This window comes from Ochlerotatus camptorhynchus, unplaced genomic scaffold, assembly GCF_037179485.1.
Source record: "Ochlerotatus camptorhynchus isolate MF236.1 unplaced genomic scaffold, CSIRO-AGI_Acam_v1.1 ptg000330l, whole genome shotgun sequence".
Taxonomy (NCBI): Eukaryota; Metazoa; Arthropoda; class Insecta; order Diptera; family Culicidae; genus Ochlerotatus; species Ochlerotatus camptorhynchus.
In genome coordinates, this window is record NW_027040818.1 from 13,790,990 (window position 1) to 13,812,355 (window position 21,366).

At 35.4% G+C, this 21,366-nt stretch overlaps 1 protein-coding gene across 1 annotated transcript; it reads left to right on the forward strand.

The window, feature by feature from the left end:
- On the forward strand, nt 1–6,156 carry LOC135708635 (dynein axonemal intermediate chain 4). The gene is made up of 2 exons (XM_065230737.1): nt 1–83; nt 4,372–6,156. Exons 1-2 carry the CDS (start codon nt 66–68, stop codon nt 6,154–6,156), a joined length of 1,803 nt encoding a protein of 600 aa, XP_065086809.1. The 5' UTR covers nt 1–65.
- The last annotated feature ends 15,210 nt before the right edge of the window (nt 6,157–21,366 follow it).

The window sequence follows — 21,366 nt, forward strand, 5'->3', positions numbered from 1 at the left end:
CGAGAAAGCCGGCGATTGTTTGTTCTGTTGAGACCTTAGGATTATACGGCGAACCGGTGGAAACGATGGAGGAAGCTGCTCAGGTAAGTGCATTAGTCAACGCTCACGTGTTTTAGAGTGAAATAGTGATTTTAACTTTCATCGACTTGAAAGCGATTATAAAAGTTGAAGTCTGCAAACTTTAGGGAACTAGGGGAAATGGCTCTAATGTTGGCCTATGGATCTAAGATTGGGTCCATCGCTACAAATCTGCTATTTATCAATTTTATCTAGATGAAGGCGTCATTGGGACGGTACTAATGGATATTTTTGGTCGCTATTGAAAATTTAGTCGATTGCTGAAATTATGTTTGGGCCCAAATTAGGCACATTTAGGACGACATTACATCCATTTCCCCTATATGAACTCCCGAAAATTCTACTGAATTCAGGGAAGTCTGGGAACTACAAACATATTCTGTCAACGTCACTGAAGTTAGCGTACTTTAGGAACTATACTGGTAACTTCAGTAAAATCGGCTTATTCCAGGAAAATTCTATGAACTTCAGGAAATCATCGTATATTTCATAGAAAAATGGGAACTTCCGGAACGTTCTACAAACATGCGAAATTTTTAACCAACTTCAGGAAAGTTCTGAGAACAACATGCAGGTTTAGTAAACTTCAAGGAACTTTTTTAAACTAAAGGAATATTATGCAAACTTCGGAAAATTTTAACGAATTTGAGAAAATTTTATCTTTAGGGAAGTCTATGAACTTCAGAAAAGTTCTACGAGATTCAGGAAAGTCTGTAGATTTCTGAAAAAATTCTTCAAAGTTCTAGGACGAGAGTTCTTAAAGTTTTAAAAATATAACTTTGAAAAAAATCGGCAATCTCCATGAAAATTTTAAGCCTTCCGGAAAATTTTGTGAAATTAAGAAAAATTCGGAGATCTATATGAAAGTTTAGTGAACTTCAAGCAAATTGTACGAATTTCAGAAAGAAAATTTGGTAACTTCAGGAAAGTTCAGGAAAATTCTGGTAACTTCAGAAAAGTTCAGCGAACTTCAAGGAACTTCAGGAATATTCCGAAAACTTCTAAAAAATTTAATAAACTGCTGGAAAGTTTTGAAAAATCCAGAAAACTTTTATCATCTCGAATAATATTCTGCGACCTTAAGCAAAGTTCAGAATATTTTTGGGAAGTTCTACAAACTTAAGAAAATTCTGCAAATTTCAGGAAAAAACTGTGAATTTCAATGAAGTCGAAAACTTTATAAAACTTTAGAAAATTGTATTAAATTATAGGAAGTCTGCGAGCTTCATGGAAATTTACGAACCTATGTGAAGTTCTGCGAATTTCTGGGAAATTCTGCGAACTTCAAATCTGCTAATTCCAGGTGAAAAGAACGTCCCTAAGGCTCATGGAAAAACTTACCTGAAGTTTTTTAACGAACTTTACTGAAGTTGTAGAAAGAACTTCCCTTGTGCTCTGGGAAGATTATTTCTGAAGATATGAGAAGAACTTTTTTGGAGTTCTGGGAAGAACTTCTCTCATTTTCTGGATAAAACTTCCCTCAAGATTTGGGAAGAACATCTCTGAAGTTCTAAATAGAACTATCCTGGATTTCTTGGAATAACTTTTCTGTAATTCTCAGAAGGACTGTTCTGTAGTTTTGGAAAGAGGCTTTCCTGAAGTTTTAGGAAGAGAGTTTCCTGAAGTTTTGGGAAGAACTTCCTTGATATTCTGGGAAGACCGTTCCTAAAGTTTTGAGAAGAATTTTCCTGGAGTTCTGAGAAAAACATTTCTAAAATTCTGGGAAGAACTTCCATCAGGTCCGGTGAGCTTCATGAAAACTCTGCGAACTTCAGAAAGTTTCCAGGATCTTCTGGAAAGTTTTGAAAGGTTCAGAAAAAATTTCAAGAGCTCCAGGAAAATTTTGCGTTTTTTAGTAAAACTTCAGGAAATTTCTGCGAACTTAAGAAAATTTCAACAAACTTCTGGAATGTTTTGAAAATTTCAGAAAAATCGCAAGAACTCAAGAAAAGTTCTTCAAATTTTTGGAAAGTTCTGCAAACTTCCCAAAAATTCTGCAAACGTCGCGAAAAATCTGCAAATTTCAAGAAATATCTGGGAATTTCATAGAAGACTGTGAACTTCAAGTAAGTCTACGAACTTCAGGAAAATTTCACTCAATTAAAAAAAATCTGCGATTTTCTGAAAAATTCTGCGGATTTCAAAAATATTCTGCTAACTTAAGTAAAGGTGGCGAACTACATGAAAATTATGAGAACTTTAGTGAAGTCTGCTTCCACCAGGAAAATTTTGTGGAGCAAGTAACAGGGAAGTCAGCGAACTTATTTTTTTTTAAATAATACCGGATCAACATGAGGCTTTGAAAAAAAATATGAGGACTTCAAGGGGGCCTATGATTATTTGTTGGTTTTTTAAATAATTTCTGATCATCTTAGCATCATTGGTAAAAATCAGAGAAACTTGATTTAAATTGGTGAACACCTGAACTTTAGAAAAAAAACCCTGATCAACCTGAAAACTTGCAAAAATATCCTAAAATAAACTTTAGGAAAATTCTTTACAGAACTATAGAAAAGCTCTATCCACAACTTGAGGCAAATTTTTCCCAGAACTGAACGAAAGTTCTTCCCAGAATTTTAGAACTGTTTTTCCCAGAACTTCAGGGAAATTCTGCTCAGAAACTCAGGGATGATCTTCCCAGAATATCAGGATAGCCTCTTCCCAAAACTTCAAAGAACTTCTTCCCAAAACTTCAGAAAAGTCCTTTTCAGAACTACAGAAAAGTTATTCCAAGAGCTCCAAGAAGTTTTATCCAGAACTTCAGAGATTTTTTTCCCAAAGCTTAAGGCTTCCCTTATATCCAGAACTTTGAGAGAAGTTCTTCCCAGAACTTCAAAAAAGTTCTTCTCAGATTTTCAGAAATGCTCTTTTCAGAGCTCCAGGGAAGTGCCTTCTTAAACGTCAGGGAAGTTTTTCAATGAACTTTAGGGACGTTCTTTCCAAAACTGTAGGAAAGTTCTCCCAAGAGCTTTAGGGAAGTTTTGTCCAGAACTTGGGAAAAATGTTTCCTATATCTTCAGGCAAGTTCTTCCCAGAACTTTAGGGAAGTTCTACCCAGATCTATAGGGAAGTTCTTTCTAGAACTTCAGAAAAGTTTTTCTCAGAACTCCAGTAAAATCTTCCCTGAACTTAAGGGACATTCTGCCCAGTACTTTAAGAAAGTTCTTCCCAGAACCTCAGAAAAGTCCTTCCTACAAGTTCAGGGAACAACTTCCCACTATTCCAGGGAAGTTCTTTCCAGAACTTGAGAAGAAGTTCTTTCCAGACCTTTTAAGACATTTTTCAGTGAACTTTAAGGAAGTACTTTCTGGAACTTTAGGAAATTTTTCCTAGGAATTCAGGGACGTTCTTCCCAAAACTTTCGGGAAATTCTTCCCAGAACTTAAAGGAAGCTCATCTCTGAACTTGAGAAAAGTTCATACTTGAGGGAAGTTTTTCTCGAAACTTTATGGAAGTTCTTCTCAGAACTTCAGAAACCCAAGCAGCACAGACCTGTGACACGATCTTGTAGCAACTTGATTGTGACTAAAAAAAAGGCACACACAAGTTGCTTCAACCGTTTTGCACCAAGTGTGCTGCTAGGGAAACTTCTTCACAGAACTTCAGAAAAGTTCCTCACAAAATTTCAGAAAAATTCTTCCCAAAATTTTAAGGATATTCTGTCCAGAATTTGAGGGTAGTTCATCCCTGAATACGAGGAAAGTTCTTCCCTTCACTCGAGGCAAATTCTTCCCAGCACTTGAGAGGAGTGATTCCCTGAACTTGAGAGAAGTTTTTCTCAGAACTCCAGGGAACTTTTTCCCAATACTTCAGGGATTAACGTTTCTGGAGTTTTGGTAAGTTCATCCACGAACTCTAGAAAAGATCTTCCATGAACCTCCGAAAAGTTCTTCCCATAAGTCCAGGGAAATTCTTCCCAGAACTTTTGGAAAGTTCCAATAATTTTAGGAAAAAATCAGACTTCGAACATTCCCGTAATTCTACAGAAATTTTCCAAGCTTTTTTGGAGCACCAAGGACTTAAAAAGTGTTTCCAGAATTTCAACAGAGCTCCCAAAAATTCTGAAAACTACGATGGAGTTTCCAGAACCTCAACGGGCTCATTACAACTTCTTCGGCATTTACAAAACTTTTTAAAACTTCTGTGAATTTCATAAATTTTTTAACGAACTCCTGGAAAGTTTTGAGGAACTCCAGGAACATAGCCTTGAATGCCTTGAACCACCTCAGTACTTCTATCTTGTTGATATTAGTTGTTTTTTTTTTCTAATATGCAAAACCTACCTCCTTGCAGGCCCCCGACAAGGTGGAAGCATTCGACCTGGACCAGGAACCGGATTTTAGCGGTGTGATCGACCGTCGCAGCCCATCGCTGGAGAAGGACGCCAAAACCTACCACGTGAAGATCCTTCTCACGGAAACCGACGACATCATCCTGTACGAAGCTGCCAGTCACACCGTGGCGAAGGACTCCGACGAAGCCCCCGTGGTCGAGCAGCAGAACATCTACTATGACACGAAGAAGAAGAACCGCCGCACGGCGATGGCCGCAGCGGAAGCACAAACGCCCGAAATGCTGCTCAAGTCGCGTGCCGTCAATACGGAGCGGATCAGGAAGCAGGAAGTGGCGTCGTTCGTGTCGAACTATGACATGTACGATACGTACAACGATCTGGAACGTCACACGAAGGAGATTGACCTGGCGGAAGCGGCGTCCAAGATCGAGATTACGACGTACTCGCGCGAGGGAATGGAGAATATTATCGATATGTTGAACAAGAGCGAGAACTTCCACCTTTCGTCGATGATTTTGCAGCGCTTGTTGGCCGGAAATGTGTACCGGGAGAAGCAGAAACGATTCCGGAACATGTATATGCCGGACCCGTTGGATAAGAATGCAAAGTACTTGTACAGGTTGGAGACACTGTGGACGTACAAGTCGCTGGAGACGACGGGAAAAGCGGTGGCCAGTGCGAGTTGGTGTCCGGCAAATGGAGACATCGTAGCCATCGCATATGGGATCTATGGGTTTACGAATTTCGATCTTCGGAGCAAAGGGTATGTGTGCGTTTGGAGCATCAAGAATCCGGTGAACCCGGAGAGGCAATACCATTTTTCCGTTCCGGTGACGTCGGTTGCGTTCTCCAAGAAAACTCCGCAGTTGTTGGCCATCGGGCTGTACGATGGATCGGTTCAGATTTGGGACATTATGGATAACTCGAAGGTACCGGTGGGTGTTTCGGAGCGAAAATCATCTCCCGGGTTTGAGCCGATATGGGATATCGGTTGGATCGAGTCGGATGATGATTTGGATCAAATTCTGACAGCTTCCCAGGATGGAACGATCATGAAGTATACTTTGAACATCGGTCACTATCTGATCGGATTTACGCAGCTGAAACTGGATCGAGTTGAGTGCGAAACGGAGGGCATCCAGGTGGAGAAGAAGCAGGATAGTATGGAGGCGGATCGTCACCCGCAGGCGTTGAGCTTGACAATACATCCTGTTCGGAAGGACATCTACTTTATCGGAACGGATGAGGGTTGCGTTCACAGATGTTCGGTAAACTACTCGTATCAACATTGCGGTGTGACCCGTATGCACAGTGGTGGAGTTTTCTCAATCGAGTATTCTCCGTGGAGTCCGAAGATCTTCCTGACCTGCGGTGGTGATTGGTGCATTCGGATTTGGATCGAAGATATCAAGGAACCGATCATAACCTTATCGTCGGGGTTTGGGCCTATCCAGACAGCCCATTGGTCCCCGGTTAACTCGACGATCATCGTTAGTGTGACACAGGACTCGGTGCAGCTGTGGGATCTGAAGAAACGGATGCAGAAGCCAGCTTCCTATACGACGTTTGGTGATGCGGCCCTGACGATCGCCAAGTTTACAAATTGCGGACGAAGCCTTCTAGTCGGCGATAGCGACGGACGGGCGTACATTTGTGCCCTGGAGGATATGCCCTTTCCGCCACACTTCCAGTACGATGAGCTGAAAAAGGCTCTGTACAGAAGTTTGATTTGCAAGCCCGCTCTGTTAAAACTGGTCCGGCGGTGTGGATATTTGGGTTATTGAAAGTAGCGTGATGGTTTGATTGATTGCGGTTTAATGTGTCGGCATTTTGATTATCTTGTCATTTTGTGTGAGTATTTTTAATCAGAAGGGACGTAGTGAAAATCCTGTTTATTGAAATAAATCATATACCTAGAATTCAGAACAATACAGATAAATTTATAATAAGAAGGAATCAGTTCTGTGTGGTCCCATTATCTAAGCTAATGAGAGCTAAAAGATCTCCCAAAAGCCATTCACAAGTCGTCAAATTAAAGTTAGATCTGATTAATAACCGTGCACGATCGCGTTTGGATTCGAATTTTATGGGTTTTGTTTATTGGCAGTTATTGACAGTGGCGGAGCGGATGGGAATTTGGGCATTCAGAAGCACTGGAGTTTCCATCTATAAAAGAATTCTCCTCTGGACCTAGATGGCTATTATGGTTAGGTCTAGATCTTGATGACACTTTTCTATTATGATGAATTTCTGGAATTCCTGCAGTCGATCTTTTATTCCTTGAAATACATGCAAATAAATACATGTAATTATGCAATGAGCTATTTTCGTCTATTCTCCTTCGTTTGAAATCCGGCTACGCCCATGCTCATCGGCTACCCCTTTCCGTTGGTAAACATTTTAACTGTCATCCAGGACCGATCACAAAAAAAGTAACCAAATGAACCATAAAAAATCCTACACCTCCCGGTTTTTGTTTTATAACCATTCCACAGCCGATAGCTTTTCTGAACTCACTAAACTTCACTCTCCCCTCTGCTGAATAATCGTTTTATTAACTTGATCGGATTCCCCTTCGCCGCCCGCCCGAAAAAAAAAGAATTATTTATGAATAAATTAATAAATAATTAAACCTCACTTCTTCTGATCGAACTAACCAAATTGTACCTTCCTCCCGCCGACATCGAGGAAGGATGTCACCTGATCCCGCTGCCGTGCCGCCGAGGAGAATCAAGAGTGAGTTTTATAGCTTTTTAATGGCTTTCAAATTATCAACATTTTTTTCCCACCTTCTTGTTTTTGTTTTCCGAAATCATGCCAGTTGACGCAGATGCGGCACGAAAAATTCGAAGGCTTGTCCCTTCCGAAAATCCCGATTATAAAAGACAATAAAAGCTAAGCCTAATTACGACAAATTAGTAGACTCTCCCTGCTGCTGCCATCTGCGGGACATTTTTTTTTTATCACACTCATCCGATAGCTTGTTTCAGCAGGAATAAAAATTGTTTTCTGGCGGGTGGTCTTTGGTGGTTGCCGCCGCCATCGAGTTGGCCATGGTGTGTTCATGGCGTGTCAAAATTTGCACACGCCATTATTTATTAGAGAGGAAGAACGTAAATTATAACTTATTTTTCGCGAACATTTCTTTTTTCGGTTTAGGTCAAAGACAATGATGAAGGATACTTAAATTTGGGATGTGCTGTTAGTTTTAAAGAAGGTGGCGTTTGATAATTTAGTAAATGTATACACGGTAGGCGCATCATCATTACTACAAAGTATACAAAATACACATTTAGTTGGGAAACTGAGACTACTCAGTAAATGAAGCTGCCCTCGGGGTTGTCCTCTTTATATAAACAAATAGATATATAAATACATAGATTAATAGATAGATAAGGTGATTAATGAGTGCACACTTAGAAAAAATTATGCTAATTTAGGTGCTCTGAGACTGACCATCAATTATGACATAAAATTGAGTCATAACAGACGCAAAATTCTTCGCAACTAAACGTACTTTTAGTCGTAACGATTTCTTTCAGGCTCGGAGCACTTAATTTTACATGACATGTTTGTTTACGTCTCATCCTTTATGTCAAAAATCAGAACTTAATCAGGCAAAAATATGCTTCTTCAACTAAATAATACCTTGTTCAGCTTTCAATCAGCTCAAATTGTTTGTTGGGTATGTATAAATAGCAGATTTTTAGCGATGGGCCCAATCTTAGACCCATAGGCCAACATTAGAGCCATTTCCCCTATATACTTTTATAACTACAAATAATTACAATTGAGAAACATTGTTACTTTTTCTCGGAGGTAACTTGAGCTTAGCTTCACTTTCTGCCGTGCCCTCAACTCCCTTGCTTCTTTCTACAGATTTTCCTTTCACAGCACCAGCCGCTTGGCCTTCTCTTAGTCCAGTATCCCGAATTTGTACTAGTAATATATTTTGTAATGGAAAACAGGCGGCTGCTATTTTTTGGCATTGCTTGCTTCCACTCCAATGTACTTCTCGGCATCCATCTTCACCATCTCTTCTTTCAGCACCTCAACCAACAATCAATACGAAACTAACGATTTTAAATTGGATTACTACTTCACTAGCCTATTGGTCCCAAGCAAACCATTAACGTACCCCATTCTAGTCGAAACTCTAGTACTACACAATGTTTGTTTTTATTCGCTTTGAAAGTTTGACAGATAAAATGAGGGGTTAGTGGATTTTCCTATGTTTCGAGGGGTGAATCGATTAACTTGGGACCGAAGATAGTACCAGAGTTGAGCCAAAAAGTTGAGCACGTTATTTTGGGACCTTCTTGTCTTAGAGTTACCTCTATGCTACTAGTCTTAGAGTTACCTCTATGCTGGTACTGCTTTGTTCTTCATTCCGTTGATGGTTTTCGTCTTTCTGTTGTTGTTTTACTGGCTGTTTCCATTTCTCCATCATACAAACGAAATGGAAGTTTTTGTTCCCTTGATAGCATTTCCGATTGAGGAAATGCAGCGAGTTGGGAAGTTCCCCGTACACCTGTGTACATGTCGAGTTCCAAATCCGCATGAAATTTCTCCTGGATGACACGCTTCACATCACCGTACCAACGCTAGACAGCAATCCGGGCCTTCTGGCGGAAGATCATACACTCGCACGTATTGAACGGTGTCTCCCGCAGGCGGCATGCATAACTCGACTGACTTTCCATCAGCATAATAGAAAATTAATCGCTCACGGTTATGCAACAGGCAATGAAGCATCCATTCCTCTAATTTGAACTTTATGAACATAGATTTCTCCTCCACAATCAGGAAGGAAGTAATCGTTTGAACGGGATCGAAGCGTCCAGTGATATCACAGAATTAGCAATTCCACTCATGATGGGTTTCGCACTTGCATTTGCGAAGCTAAATGTGATCGTCAGCTTTATCTCGACGGACATCACCAGTTGTTTGCTTCCAACGGCAAAGACAAAAGCGAACGAGCTGCAGACAATGGGCAAGTACAAGTATAATTAGATAGATACCCGAATAAACAATAACCATTAGAAGCACCTAACCACCAATTCGGGATATTATCTCAACTTTATGTGGTATGGTCGTACCATCTATGATATCGGTAGTTCATGGTACCCGTTTATTAGGGTAAATAGAGAGACAAATAGATAGATCAATAGATTTGTAAATATATCGATAAATAGTTAGAAATATAGATCAATAAACAAACAAATAAATAAATAAATGAATAAATAAATCAATCAATCAGGCAATCAATTATTAACAAAATAAATCAATCAATCAATGAATTCATGAAACAATAAAAAAATAAATAAATAAATAGCCAAATAAATGAATAAATGGGTAAAAGAATAAATGAATAAAAGAATAAATGAATAAATATATAAATAAATAAATCAATTAATCAATACATATATATATATAAATATATATATATATTGAATATGCAAGTAAGTAAGTAAGTAAGTAAGTAAGTAAGTAAGTAAGTAAGTAAGTAAGTAAGTAAGTAAATAAGTAAGTAAGTAAGTAAGTAAGTAAGTAAGTAAGTAAGTAAGTAAGTAAGTAAGTAAGTAAGTAAGTAAGTAACTAAGTAAGTAACTGAAAAATCAAATAATTAATTAAGTAAATACTTAATTAAAAAAACCTTACTTACTTACTTACTTACTTACTTATTTTTTTACTTACTTATTTACTTACTTATTTACTTACTTACTTACTTACTTACTTACTTGTTTACTTACTTACTTACTTACACACAAAGATTATTTAACCGAAATCTGTGAAATTTTACCGAAATCTCAAAAGCTGAACGTTTGGTAAACGGTTCGGTGATTTTTCACAGATTTTTTGTTGTTTTTCACAGATATTCGTTGAAAAATTACAGAAAAACTGTGAAAAATCACCGAACTGTTTATAGAACGTTCAGCTGTTGTGATTTCGGTAAAATTTCACAGATTTCAGTAAAATAATCTTAGTGTGTAAGTAAGTAAGTAAGTAAGTAAGTAAGTAAGTAAGTAAGTAAGTAAGTAAGTAAATAAGTAAGTAAATAAGTAAGTAAAAAATAAGTAAGTAAGTAAGCAAGTAAGTAAGTAAGTAAGTTAGTTAGTTAGTAAGTAAGAAAGTAAGTAAATAAGTAAGTTAGTAGGTAAACAAATAAGTAAGTAAGTAGGTAAGTAAGTGAGTAAGTTAGTAAGCAAGTAAGTAAGTAAGTAAGTAAGTAAGTAAGTAAGCAAGGTATTAAATAAATAAATAAATAAATGAAAAATTAATAATTAAATAAATACAGTCATATTATAACAAAACAATACAGTGTTTCTCAGAATTTCATAAAAATTAGTAGCTCTGTTCCTTTCGCAAAATATTCGACCGGTATTTATTTTTTTTATTTTGTCATTATAGTGACCATTTCCATTAAGAGTGGGCAAAAAAATCAAAATTTCTCAAGTTATAAATTTTTGAAAAGTCATTTTTGAAAAAAAAAAAATCAATTTTTTGGACCACCTTAAAATGGAAATGGCACGCTAAAAAATACGGACCTAATATTTTGCGATAAGGAACAAACCACCAATTTAAACGAAATTCTGAAAACCATTTTATCGTTTTGCTATAGAATGACTGTATTGACTTATTTTATGTGTTTTATAAAAAAAATAAAGGAAATAAAAAATAAATAAATAAATAAATAAATAAATGAATAAACAAATAAATCCATAAATAAATAAAAAGATAAATTAAAAATATACTTAATAAATAAATAGCTTAATAAATAAATAACTAAATAAATAAATAAGTAAATTAATAACTAAATAAATAACTAACTAAATAAATAAATAACAAATAAATAAATAACTAATAAAAAAATGACTCAATACATAAATAACTAAAACTAAAGAAATACTAAATAAAAAAAAACTAAATATTTAAATAAATAAATAAATCAGTAAATTAATAAATCAATAAAGAACATAAGCAAGTAAGTAAGTAAGTAAGTAAGTAAGTAAGGAAGTAAGTAAGTAAGTAAGTAAGACAGTAAGTAAGTAAGTAAGTAAGTAAGTAAGTGAGCAAGTAAGTAAGTAAGTCAGGAAGTAAGTAAGTCAGTAAGCAAGTAAGTAAGTAAGTAAGTAAGTAAGTAAGTAAGTAAGTAAGTAAGTAAGTAAGTAAGTAAGTAAGAAAGTAAGTAAGTAAGTAAGTAAGTAAGTAAGTAAGTAAGTAAGTAAGTAAGCAAGTAAGTTAGTAAGAAATCAATAAATCAATAAATGAATAAATCAATAAATCAATAAATCAATAAATCAATAAATCAATAAATCAATAAATCAATAAATCAATAAATCAATAAATCAGTAAATCAATAAATCAATAAATCAATAAATCAATAAATCAATAAATCAATAAATCAATAAATCAATAAATCAATAAATCAATAAATCAATAAATCAATAAATCAATAAATCAATAAATCAATAAATCAATAAATCAATAAATCAATAAATCAATAAATCAATGAATCAATAAATCAATAAATCAATAAATCAATAAATCAATAAATCAATAAATCAATAAATCAATAAATCAATAAATCAATAAATCAATAAATCAATAAATCAATAAATCAATAAATCAATAAATCAATAAATCAATAAATCAATAAATCAATAAATCAATAAATCAATAAATCAATAAATCAATAAATCAATAAATCAATAAATCAATAAATCAATAAATCAATAAATCAATAAATCAATAAATCAATAAATCAATAAATCAATAAATCAATAAATCAATGAATCAATAAATCAATAAATCAATAAATCAATAAATCAATAAATCAATAAATCAATAAATCAATAAATCAATAAATCAATAAATCAATAAATCAATAAATCAATAAATCAATAAATCATTAAATCAATAAATCAATAAATCAATAAATCAATAAATCAATAAATCAATAAATCAATAAATCAATAAATCAATAAATCAATAAATCAATAAATCAATAAATCAATAAATCAATAAATCAATAAATCAATAAATCAATAAATCAATAAATCAATAAATCAATAAATCAATAAATCAATAAATCAATAAATCAATAAATCAATAAATCAATAAATCAATAAATCAATAAATCAATAAATCAATAAATCAATAAATCAATAAATCAATAAATCAATAAATCAATAAATCAATAAATCAATAAATCAATAAATCAATAAATCAATAAATCAATAAATCAATAAATCAATAAATCAATAAATCAATAAATCAATAAATCAATAAATCAATAAATCAATAAATCAATAAATCAATAAATCAATAAATCAATAAATCAATAAATCAATAAATCAATAAATCAATAAATCAATAAATCAATAAATCAATAAATCAATAAATCAATAAATCAATAAATCAATAAATCAATAAATCAATAAATCAATAAATCAATAAATCAATAAATCAATAAATCAATAAATCAATAAATCAATACATCAATAAATCAATAAATCAATAAATCAATAAATCAATAAATCAATAAATCAATAAATCAATAAATCAATAAATCAATAAATCAATAAATCAATAAATCAATAAATCAATAAATCAATAAATCAATAAATCAATAAATCAATAAATCAATAAATCAATAAATCAATAAATCAATAAATCAATGAATCAATAAATCAATAAATCAATAAATCAATAAATCAATAAATCAATAAATCAATAAATCAATAAATCAATAAATCAATATATCAATAAATCAATAAATCAATAAATCAATAAATCAATAAATCAATATATCAATAAATCAATAAATCAATAAATCAATAAATCAATAAATCAGCAGACTTTTTTTTTACGTAGGACTACGTCTTTGATTTCTATATGGGGGTACACTTTGTGAAAACCGAAAATGGAACATGTAACAAAATTATGAAAGATTTTGATCGTTAATAACTCAGCTGCCCCTGGACCAATTTCAATAAATTTATCACCAATATATTAGAAATATTTCTACGCATCTGTTAAATTTAAGACTTAATCATTTTTTAAAATGCCGCTACTGAAAATTGCAGGAATGTGCAACTGTTGCTATCGTAATTAAAAATATCACCGATTGCCTGCGAAAAGTGATTTTTCTAACACTGATTTCAAAGTCGAATTCCATCCGGTCACACCAAACGGTGTTTATTCAATCACAGCGTGGTGAGTGGTGGTGTTTTCCAGAACACAACAAAACGCTCCCCGCAAGCAGTTAGCTATCAAGGCTGCCCACAACCGCTGATCGGATTCAGTTTCAATTATCGTGTGTGGTGATGTCCGGTCGTCGGCATCAGCAGCAGCAGTGCTTTCGGCGCGTGGCATTGATCATTGTTCGCCAGTACACAACGAAAGGCTGTCTTGAAGCAGCGAGCTGCAGCCCAGGTGAGTATTCATAGAAGGAGCACGAAGCCGCACCGCTATTGATCGGAATCAGTAGCTCTTCGTGAGTCGCTGTGGGTCATCTATGTCAAGCGCGTCATACTAAAGAGTATAAACAGAGAGAAACTCGCTCAAATTCCTATTCCTACACAAAACACAAGCTCCTGCTGCAGTTAACAAATAAGATTTATTATACAAGACCACGTAGTCCTACGTCACCATTGCGTACAACCCCATAGGGGTGCCCCTTTTAGTTTTTTAAATCGTGGCTGGTGATTGAACAGATGTTTATTGATTTATTGCTATAATTTTGGTCCTTATTATATTTTATATACGTTGTATCCGAGAACCCCGAATACAACGTATAGTTCGTCTAATTTTACATTTCAAATGCTATGCAAAATTAGGCGAACTATACGTTGTATTCGGGATACTCGTATACAAAGTATATTCGTTATAAGTCTGGTAACACAGTAGTGGACGAATTTTAGTAAAATTAGTGACTGATGAATAATCTTTATTACGACTAAAGATGAGCAACATTCCAAGAAGTAATGTTCATTTTATTGCAAGAAAATAAGGTTTTTCAAGAAAAAAAAATTACTTAAATTGCCCTAACTTTTTGTAAACTCAACCAAATATGCCCAATACTGAGCCAATCTATATCTATATATTTCTCGATGAACATTTCAAATGGTCCTATCTGCTTTGATCGATTCTCTTCATCGACTTTCTCTTTTGATAACCATTGCTATGCAAACAGATTACGTGCTAATTGGTAATACCGTGCCTTTACTGACTAGGCTATGAGGCCCCCGCGCTAATTTAGCCACATAATTTGATAAAGGAGGTTCTTATTTAGCGTCCTAAACGCCAAATACTACAGGAAAAGGTTTTGCAGCTGAGTTATTAACGAAAGAGAAAGTCGATGAATAGAATCAATCAATGAAGAAATGACTTTTTGAAATGTTTATCTAGATATATCTATCTATCTATATATATTTATAAATGATTTTTTGTCTGTCTGTCTGTCTTTCTGACCCTTATTGACTCGGAAACTACTAAACCGATCAGCGTGAAAATTTGTATGATGGTGTTTTTTGGGCAAGGAAAGGTTCTTATGATGGTTCGAGACCCCCCCCACCGATGTAAAGAACGAAATTTGGCAGTGGAGGTCATAGAGGGTAGCACTGTAGGTAAGAGGGGGGGACTACATACAATATAGCAAGCTTTTTTTCAATTGGCGCATAAACTCAAGCTAATGTTGAATCCCGAGCAAGGCCGGGCACACTCAGCTAGTAATTGATAAATGTATGCTGAGTCAGCTACAAAAAATTCAGTGACGTATCTTTTTAACTTGTGCTTTAAGAGCCGTTTTTCTCAAATTTAAGTACTGCTGTACGATCAATTTTGAGATACACGTATGTACATATTTTTTTGTGAAATACCACATAGACATCGAGCCCATGAAGAGTGGTCCAGTACAATCTCAAATTGAATAAAGCGTTCGATACATTTTATAGAATGCAGAAATCACGTGTTGCCAAAAACGAGTAGCCACCTCATTTTTCGAAAAATTCACAAATTTTAAATGTGGTTAAGCGCCACACAGTTAGAAAAATTCATATAAATTTAGGAGCTCTGAGAGTGACATATACGAGTGTCAATTTTGACATATATTTGAGCCATAACAGACTCGAAATATAGCTCAATCAAACGTACTTTTCGTCGAGCAACGAACTTTTCAGTCTTGGAGCACTTAATATTACATGAAATGTTTGTTTACGTATCATCTTTTATGTCAAAGAAGAATTCCGTCACGTGCAGGTCATCAGTTCAAGCAGTAACCGAGATGTTACTATGATTGATAGCGATATGTGAAGGAAACTGCAACTATATCGATATAAATCTACAAAAAAAAAACGCTTGCCTAATCGCTTAAAGTTTTCAGCAAGTTCGTGATCCGTTTCTTACTTCGATTTACTGCGGCAATGAAAATTTTCTCAACCTTAGAAATTATTTTCTGACTGTATCCAAACTCAACACTAGGGACGAACATTTCTGCCCCTAGCGTTGTATACATATGAACCTCTTGTCTTTAATCCCATTATATTTTTTTCCTTGAGCACATTTGGAGATCCAGCTCAGCAAGAAAATTATTCCAGATAGTAGGGCTTAAACAAACACCAACTTGCAGCCACATTCCTCCGGTGGGAAATCGTAAAAACAGCGCCAAAAGTTTATAAGCTAGTTCCATACCCATTCGAAAGGTTGCATTTTGTAACAACTAACAACGTCTAGCGTCTATGGAAATGAATTTTTATCTACCCTCAGGAGCTCAGTTCAATGGGCCAACAGCCAGCGGGAGCTGAATTTATGTTAGGCCCAAAATCATCGAAAAACCCTTTTATTTGAGTAGAACAATCACAAGTTCACAACTCTATTTAAAATTTGAAATGAACAACCATCCTCAAGCTACACCGAGTAATTAAGTTGTTTGAACTAGCAAAGTCAGCCATACTTATTAATAAGTGTCTGTGAGTAAGTAGTAGTAGTAAAATTAAGTTTATTTCTGTTGATTATGATTTTACATTGATTAAACATTTCAGTTGATTAGCCTATCTGTTTCATCTTCTTTGTTTCATTGGTTATTCTAATTCAATAATTACGTCTTTCAAACAGTTTACAGAATATCCCTTAGAGGTGTGTTTTGTTTGAATTGAAATATTTGATAACCTACATATCTACAAATAACTTAGCCTAACGTGCTAGATCCCTAATGATCTGTTGATTTGAGGTCAGACAGGTGGCTCTGAAAGGGATGAACATTCTCCGTTCCGCTAGTGTCTGAATTCCAACTAGGCGGTGAGGCTCAGAATTAAGAGTCCGCGGTGGACTGTCTGGATCATCCTAAGGATCTCGTTCTGGTCCTTTGAGGTTTAAGGTGATGCAAAGCAACTCTCCCATTTTTGGCATACCGTATTCGATTTTGTTTGCTCCCTGAAAAGAAGCTTGCTGTCTAGTGTCCCAAGTAACAATCTAAATGCTTGGAAGATTTATTCTTATTTTATCATTGTTTTATCATAGCATCCCTTCCAGCCTGTGGTTGTATTACGGTTTTATGTGCTTCTCATAAAATCAGGCCGTCTATAAAACTGTTTTATGACTACTAAATTAAAACTCAGACGTCATAGTTTTAACGGTAGCTGTAAGGTGGTTCTGCATCACTACTTATAACTGAAGAATAAAACCAAAACAAAACATACAATTATGTTTTATGGTACACTTTTTATGACCGATATAAAACTTGAAGCAGTCTTAGACCTTCATTAAAGCTTCATTACAACTATCATCTTTATCAGAGGCCTAAGATTCACAGATAAGAAATATACTGCTACAACAAAAAATATTCTGAAATTTTTTGTCATTATAAAAAACAAATCTATTCAGATATATGAAATGAAAACCCCTTCAGTGTTTCTGAACACGATGAAGATGAGACGATCGACAATATGAAACTCCTGGAGGAACTACAGTTATACGATCCCTACATAAGGTACAGTGCGGTGAAGGAGCTCTTAAAAATATTGAACAAGCGGCTTTCCGATACACTTCCGAAAGATCCACGAACCCTTCTTAAAGCAACGCCGACAGTTTCACTAAATCCGTTTGGAGATGGCCAGTATTGACATCACGGCTTTAAACCTTGTATTGAAAAAGCTTTTAGTGGATCCAATAAGCATTTCTTACATCTTGATTACAAGCGAAAATAGGAGGATCGCTTGCAATGTTGACTTTTTGACAGGTGGTCAAGGTTTTTGTTTTGTTTTGATTCGCTGTACCGAATAAAACCAGCAAGCTAGTTATATAGCTTAAATATAACTTAACGCTCTCAATTTGGACTACGAAATGCTAAGATACAACCATTAGGTTTATGTTATGCTATAGAATTCCAATCTAGGAGAATATGTTATATTGAGGTATTTTTAAGGAGTAGCAAGTTATAACGAAAAAAAATGTCGCCGTATGAACAAATTTCACACAGTATGAATAATTACGCTTTAATTGATAGGCAATAAAACACTTTCATACATCTATGCATAATTAAATAATATGTGACTGGTTATTGCTCAACAGTAGTAACAGTTTTGTACTAAATAGATAATCTTTGAATGACTCTTTAATGCATGGTGCTAATGCAGACAAATTAAAAATATCCCTATATTTTAGTATTCATATGGCGCACTAAATTTATGCTCCTATTTGGTATAATAATCACCATAAATATTGCACGGCATGCTGTGAAGCATATACAGATTGGTTTAAAATTATAATAAAGTCGTCTTATTTTCAATGTACAATAATATCAGCCATTATTACCAACTGACAAGGATCATGATTTCACATCAAACATCGAAAGAATAAAACCACATTAAAATATTTCTCAATATTAACTATCATCCAAAAACCCCAACTTAAAACCTTCAAAGTTGTCAAAATGTTTTGCGTATCATGTTTTATCAACTTTTTCAGGAGCGATTTATGCGGTTGTAATATAGTTTTATGGTAGTCATTAGAAGGCTGTTAAAACTTTCTGACCTGGAGGAGGTTTTATGTTTTCATTTTTAACAATCACGTCTGGAGTGTGATAAAACTAACATAAATCCTATGCTCCTAAAGAAGTTCGCATATCAAGTTTTAATGACTGCATTAAAACTGGGCCAATTGGCCATGACATGGCTGTATTGCGCTTCTCAGGAGATTGTTAAAGCAATGTGGTCGTCAGTGAAGGTTTTATAATTTGGTTATATCAACTGCTATAAAACTTAAATAAAACAAAAATTGTTGCTTGGGGTTAGTCCGACCCAACCCGTACCCAACCTTTTTAGAACATTCCACCTCTGAGTCGTTTAAGCATATCTTATTATTTTCAGATGCTGAGGCAAATAATATTTTCATTTTATGTCCGACATCCCTCAAAAAGACAGATAAAAATTAAATTTTTAATTAATGGCAACCAGCTGCTCATCAAAAATTAAAAAATATTTAACGGGGAAAACAATCATTTACCCAATTCAAAATCGTCTTTCACTCTGCATTTTATCTTAAAACTACACAATATTTTTGAAACAAAATTAGCTTCAGGCTAAATAAATACACAAATAGAACAAAAACTTTAGAAAGCTAAAGGATTTTATAAAATAATAAGCTTTACAATTAAGCACACAGTATTTTACTAACTGATTTATTATTGTTGTCACAGAGCGTCGGTTTGCTATTATCCATCAAATTTGTTTTCCCATTGGAATACACCCAGCTCTTCATAGTTATAGAGTTTTAAAACTATAGTCAAAATGTATTTCATGGCTACTGTGATTGAGATTTGTTATGGCATTGTTATTATACAACTCGAAGAGCCATTTTAAAGTGAAACTTAACCAAATGGAACACAGTCTTAGATTGTGCTACTTGATTTCGATCAACTTTGTAGCGACCATCTTAAGCGGTCCAGTTATTAAAAATTACATCGCATTCTCTTGGAAATATTTCCTGTGCCCCGGTGGAATTCCCATCCCACTCTGGACAAAACAAATCATCCTCATCATCGAACTCATTTCCATGGTATGCTCATATGACTCCCTTCGGCGGCAGCAACATTTCATAACTTGTTCAATTAAAATGATTGATTCTAGTTCTCTCTTTCTGATGGAAAGGCCGTAAGTAGACCCCGAACCGAACTGGTTTATTTTATCCGAAGAATCTCTGTTCCGCTAGGGCGTACCACGCAAAAAAAAAAAACGGTCAGACATCCATTTCTGTTAAGCTACCCTTTTCATCAACCTGCTGATGCTGGCCTGGGAGTGTGTGTCAATCGCCCAATAATCGGGTCCTCCGAACGACGACGACGACGACGACGACATCGATGGAGCGCAAAAAGGCATCGTTTCCCATTCATTATCAATTCCATATTTTATGCATTTTCATATGCATTCACAGGCACGGCAGCGGACATATGAGAGTAGGTTCTAGTTCCACCACGCACCGTGTCCTCCGTGCACCACGGAGCTAGTTCGGATGGAGTTGTTCTGGAACAAGTCAATCGTCTATTTCTATATTTATAGAATTCCACTCCACTGTTACACCTTTTTCTGTTTTGTTCTGTTGAATGCAATCCCAGCAACCTGCCCGACGACGACAACAACAACAACGGACGTCGCGAGAGTGCGAAAAGATGCCTCATCAGCCGGGCGCAGAGAGTGCCATTATTCCGCTTGACGAATGGTGTCGTATATTTCAAATAAACCATCACAAAAAAAAATTGAACAGTGGAATCCTTTCGGGCGCGCGGTGACAACACTCTTCTTGGCGGGAGAAAGAGAGAGGAACAGGTCGTGCGCGGTGCGGTCGCGTTTTTGTTTAGAATAAACCGTTTGTTTTGTCGCGTCCGCGAAGTCTGTAGCTCTTATGTATGTAAATCGACGCCCCAACTGCACGTGATTTGCATCTGCGAGCAGAGGAATAAAAAAAAAAAGTTCAAAATCAATTTATTCAAGTTCGGAACAAAAAGTGTGTTAGATGCAGTGTCGCGATTTCGAAAGGAAGTGAAACGAAGAAAACAACGCGCGTGCAGTGAGTGAAGACTGAAGAGTGCCAGTGATGAATCACCCAGCGACGACGACCCAACCTACATGGGGCAGAGAGTGTCAACCGAATCAAGTGACATCAACGGTCGGGCAGACGACGAACCCGGGCGTTGCGTTTCCTTTATGCTTTTCCGTTGCGGTTTAGGTGCAGTTTTGGTCGGATTGGGTGTCAGAATAATGGCAGTCTGAAGTGTGGCGTTTGAAACTGCAAGGAAGTTTCTCTTTCGGAAAGGGAAATGAAGTGAATGAACGGTCAGCTGCAGGAGCTTTAACATACTGGCTCTGCACGGGTGTTGAGGTTGGTTCGGTTGTAATTCGATTACCGAATGCCAATATGATGGGGGACATTTAATACCTGCCACCTATCACCACAAAGTACAGAAATTTGGATAATTAGACCATAATTAAAGATACTTTTAAAAGTTAACTACCATGCTGAAAATAATACGTAAATTTTAAGATGGTCCTACACTATCGTCTGTGTTCGTCAAACGTCAAACTAAATGAAAAGTTCATCATCATCTGGCATTTAGTGCACGCATCCAAATGTGTATTGTTTGATTCGATCAGGTTTGGTCAGTATTGTACATTTGATTAATGATAGTTAAAAAAAAAAAAATGCAGGCAAATTTGATTAGGCGACATGCATAATGACGTAGCATTGACGTAGGAAGGGGGTTTAACAATTTGTGACTAGCCATGTATAAGGTATTGAAAAATACGTTACGAGTGGGAGGGTATCTAAAATTGGCCTAACATATGTCACGTCATTTATTCATGGTCTCTTAGGGCACGGCAAAGTGACGATACTAAGCAACGTGACGCGATGCGACCAACGCAAGGAATAATACTAAATGATAGGATTATTTTGAATTTGTCGCGTCGCTTTACGTTGTCGCACTATGCCCGCAGCCA